This window comes from Musca domestica, unplaced genomic scaffold, assembly GCF_030504385.1.
Source record: "Musca domestica strain aabys unplaced genomic scaffold, Musca_domestica.polishedcontigs.V.1.1 13, whole genome shotgun sequence".
NCBI lineage: Eukaryota > Metazoa > Arthropoda > Insecta > Diptera > Muscidae > Musca > Musca domestica.
In genome coordinates this window covers 2,834,123-2,838,349 of record NW_026712172.1, presented here as the reverse complement: position 1 = coordinate 2,838,349, position 4,227 = coordinate 2,834,123, and the positions used below count along the sequence as shown (strand labels likewise).

The window sequence follows — 4,227 nt, the reverse complement described above, 5'->3', positions numbered from 1 at the left end:
CTTGGCCACGTTTTTCGACTGATTTGGCCATTATTTGGCATCTTGGCTTTTCTATTTCGAGGGTCTTGACCACATATTCCAATCGATTTTGCTGTATTTAGGGTACTTTGTGAGTAGAGAACCATCTTACAGAAAAATGTCAACATACGTAAATATTTTGGTACAGTCCCCATATAGTCCCCAGGGCCGCCGGTCTATAGTGATTTTTACCGATTGGCGGACGATAACACGGGCATTGTTTAATCGTCATTGAATTTTACTATGAACACTATTTACTATTGGGGAGGCTAATGCGCAATTTGAGGTGCTATGGCAATGGGTCCTTCCATAGGTATTTATTTATATATTTAGTATATATATATATGTATATATATATATATATATATATATATATATATATATATATATATATATATATATATATATATATATATATATATATATATATATATATATATATATATATATATATATATATATATATATATATATATATATATAGATATATATATATATATATATATATATATATATATATATATATATATGTATATATATATACATATATATATATACAACCACCACTAAAACAACCACTAAAATGCTGAATATAGTATTTCGCTGTCATTCGGACAGACAACACAAGCAATATCGTTTGCAAGCACATATCGTTGTGCAACCTCTACGTTGTAATTAGTGCACCATGGATGCAATACTGAATATCGCATAATATCCAAGTAAGTTATTAATCATTATGATTAAAAAACAGGTTAAACTTGTGCTGTTTTAAGTCGCAAGTAGTAGGTTTTGCTTGTATTTTAAAAGTAACTCTTCAAGACTATCGAGTGCAAAGTGCTATACACTCACCAGGAATCAACTGTTTGTGTTGTGGCACACATCTCACTGTATCTTAACGAGTTTAATTAGTACTTCTCAATAAATGTTCTGTTCCCGAAAATAGAAAACAATTTAAAGACGAAGTAACATTTATATATATATATATATATATATATATATATATATATATATATATATAAATGTTACTTCGTCTTTAAATTGTTTTCTATTTTCTTTTATATATATATATATATATATATATATATATATATATATATATATATATATATATATATATTGTAGTAGATTTGTTTAGAATGACATCATTGTCAAAATACAACTATGAATATGATTGCCGACTATCAACTAGATCATAAGATTCAAATGTAGCGAAAAACGAATGATGATGAAAGAATAAAGAAGACGCGATCAAGAAGTTAACAACTCAGGTGTGGACGAACAACGCCCTTTGAAAAGGACGCTCAACAAAAGTTTAATAAGAAAAGTTTAATTCTTAAACCATTTCTGAGAAAATAAAACTTACGAAATTAATTAAAACTTAAGAATAACTTGAAAAAAAAAAAACTTAAGAAAATAAAACAAACTTAAGAAAATAAAACAAGCTTAAGGAAATAAAACAGACTCAACCTAAAAGAAAAGCTTTGTGAAAAAACGAAAAAGACAACATGGTACGGGAGGAAATTATGGCTCAGCTGCAAGAATTGGGAATTAGTTTCCCAGACACTGCCACCATATCACAGCTAAGGGAGTTGCTCCGTGATGTCGTTGGGGCAAGCGTGCCGTCGCCTCAAGCCAGTAAGTCGACAGCGCTAGCAGAGACCCAAACGGAAGCAGAAGAAACCGACACTCAACAACTGGAAAGACAACTCGAAGCAAAATTAAAAATATTGAAGTTGCAAAAGCAGATAGCTGAGCTGGAGGAGCCAAAATTAAAAGCTGCAGCAAATTTTGGAGATGTTGAAGGTGTGCTTCCCAAATTTACAGGCGATGACGATTATGCCGTTACAAAATGGGTAAAGGAATTTGAGCGCGTCACCAACATAGTAGGCTGCACTGCTGCAGAAAAGTTTTTGTTCGCACGCCGCATGATGGCGGGTAGTGCATGCCTATTTATGCGCAACTCAAACGCAAATAACTGGGACAGTTTTAAGCAAGATTTGTGTAATGAGTTCAAGAAAGTAATCGGCACAAAGGACATTTTTAAGAGATTAAAAAATCGTGTGTGGAATAAAAATTTGGAAAAACTACACAGCTATGTGTTAACAATGCAACAAATTGCTGATGACGCCCCAATAAGTGAAGCGGAGTTGGTCGAATGTATCCTTGAGGGGCTGAGGGACAAAACATCCGCTATTTCTATCTTTTATCCTGCGAAGACTGTGGCCGAGCTAAAAAATTTAATTCCCAGGTATGAAAAAATATTGGATGGCAGGAAAATTAATAAAACCACAAGCGAGAACCAAACGACAACTTTGACCACGGTGCGCTGTTATAACTGTTCGGAGTATGGCCACTATGCATCAAGTTGCACGAGAGAAAAGCGACAACACGGGTCCTGTTTCAAATGTGGAAAGTTCGGGCATCTAAGGACACAATGCCCCCTGAGAGCAGTTGCTGCCGTTCCGGATCAAGCTGTTAACTGGAATTTAAAGGTAAGAGTAGCTCTAGGTCCCCAACTATCTGAGTCTAATTTTTGTTTTATAAATTCCTTACTTGATACTGGCAGTCCGTGTAGCTTTGTTAAGAGAGCGGTTATTCAATCGTTGTGGCCGAACGTGAGAATTGCTGAGGGAAGAATTTCTGAATATAAAGGGCTGGACGGGACGAATTTGAAGACTTGTGAAAAAAGTGAATTTAAATATTTTGATTAATTCGCCTTGCGACTTGGTGCTAGGCAGAGATTTTTTAGATTTATTTTCAATAGTTTTATGTTTTAAAAACGGGAAGCCGGATCCCAATGAATTGATAAAAAATGCCGGTAATAATTGTTGTACATTATTTTCGTGTTCGGATCTAAAAAATGAATTAAACGCAGAACCGACAGAAATAAAGTATGAAATGGAAACAAATGTGTGTGATGCTTATTCGGGGTTACATGAGGGGAAAAATAAAGAGATACATGATGCGTTCCAGACAATTTGTAATATTGAGGTTCAAGACGAAAGGGAAGATGTGGACATTAACCATATGGTAGGATTGCAGATGAGTGACAAAATTCGTACAATAATTTACAGGAATTATTTTCAAAAATTGGGAGCAAACCCAGAATCTTCTGATTTCAAGGCATCTATTTTGGTGAATTCTGGCAATACCACTTATTGCGCACCTAGGAGATTATCTTTTGCAGAGAAGCAAGAAGTCAATAAAATAATTTCAGATTTGCTGGAAAAGGGAATTATACGGCACAGTAATTCTCCGTATGCATCCCCTATAGTTTTAACGAAGAAGAAAAATGGAGAAAGGAGAATGTGCATTGATTATAGAGCATTGAATAAGATTATAGTTAGGGATAATTATCCTATTCCACTAATAGAGGATTGTTTGGAGCATTTGGAAGGAAAGTCGTGGTTTTCAATAATGGACCTGAAGTCTGGATTTTACCAGGTCAGACTGGAAGAGAATTCCGTAAAATACACTTAATTTGTAGTTCCGAATGGACAATACGAGTTTTTAAGACTGCCTTTTGGCTTAAAAAATGGACCGGCTATATTTCAGCGATTTATTGCTGGAATTTTTAGAGATTTCTTGGACAGAAATGATATAGTGATTTACATGGATGACATAGTGGTCGCGTCGAAAACCTTAGAAGAGCACATAATACTGTTAGAAAAAATTTTAGACCGCCTAGCCACGTACGGATTGAAACTTAAGATGCAAAAATGCAAATTTGCGTACTCGGAGATAGAATACTTAGGTTATAAGGTATCCAATCACGGGATTGAACCTTCGGAAGGACATATAGAAGCTATTAAGACATATCCAGAGCCAAGGAATAGGAAGGAAATGCAAGCATTTGTAGGTCTCTGCTCTTATTTTAGAAAATTTGTCAAGGGATTTTCCCTAATAGCAAAGCCATTGTATGATCTCACAAAGGAAAATGTGGAATATGTGTTTTCGAACCAATGTAGGCAAGCTTTCGATATCCTGAAAGGCTATTTGACTTCTAGCCCTGTGTTGGCGATTTATAGCCCTCGAAGAGAAACAGAACTGCACTGTGATGCAAGCGCTGCGGGTTTTGGTTCTATCCTAATGCAAAAACAGGAAGACGGTCTGTTTCACCCAATTGCGTATTTTTCAAAAAGGACAACAGAAGCCGAGACACGTTACCACAGTTTTGAGTTAGAAACATTAGCCATCATATATTCTTTA

The 4,227-nt window shown here is 35.0% G+C and overlaps 1 protein-coding gene across 1 annotated transcript; it reads left to right on the top strand.

Moving 5' to 3' along the window:
* The first annotated feature begins 2,102 nt into the window (after positions 1 to 2,102).
* LOC131800747 (uncharacterized) lies at positions 2,103 to 2,700 on the top strand. The gene is made up of 2 exons (XM_059118437.1): positions 2,103 to 2,510; positions 2,585 to 2,700. The coding sequence occupies exons 1-2, from the start codon at positions 2,124 to 2,126 to the stop codon at positions 2,591 to 2,593; spliced, it is 396 nt and encodes a 131-aa protein (XP_058974420.1). The 5' UTR covers positions 2,103 to 2,123; the 3' UTR covers positions 2,594 to 2,700.
* The last annotated feature ends 1,527 nt before the right edge of the window (positions 2,701 to 4,227 follow it).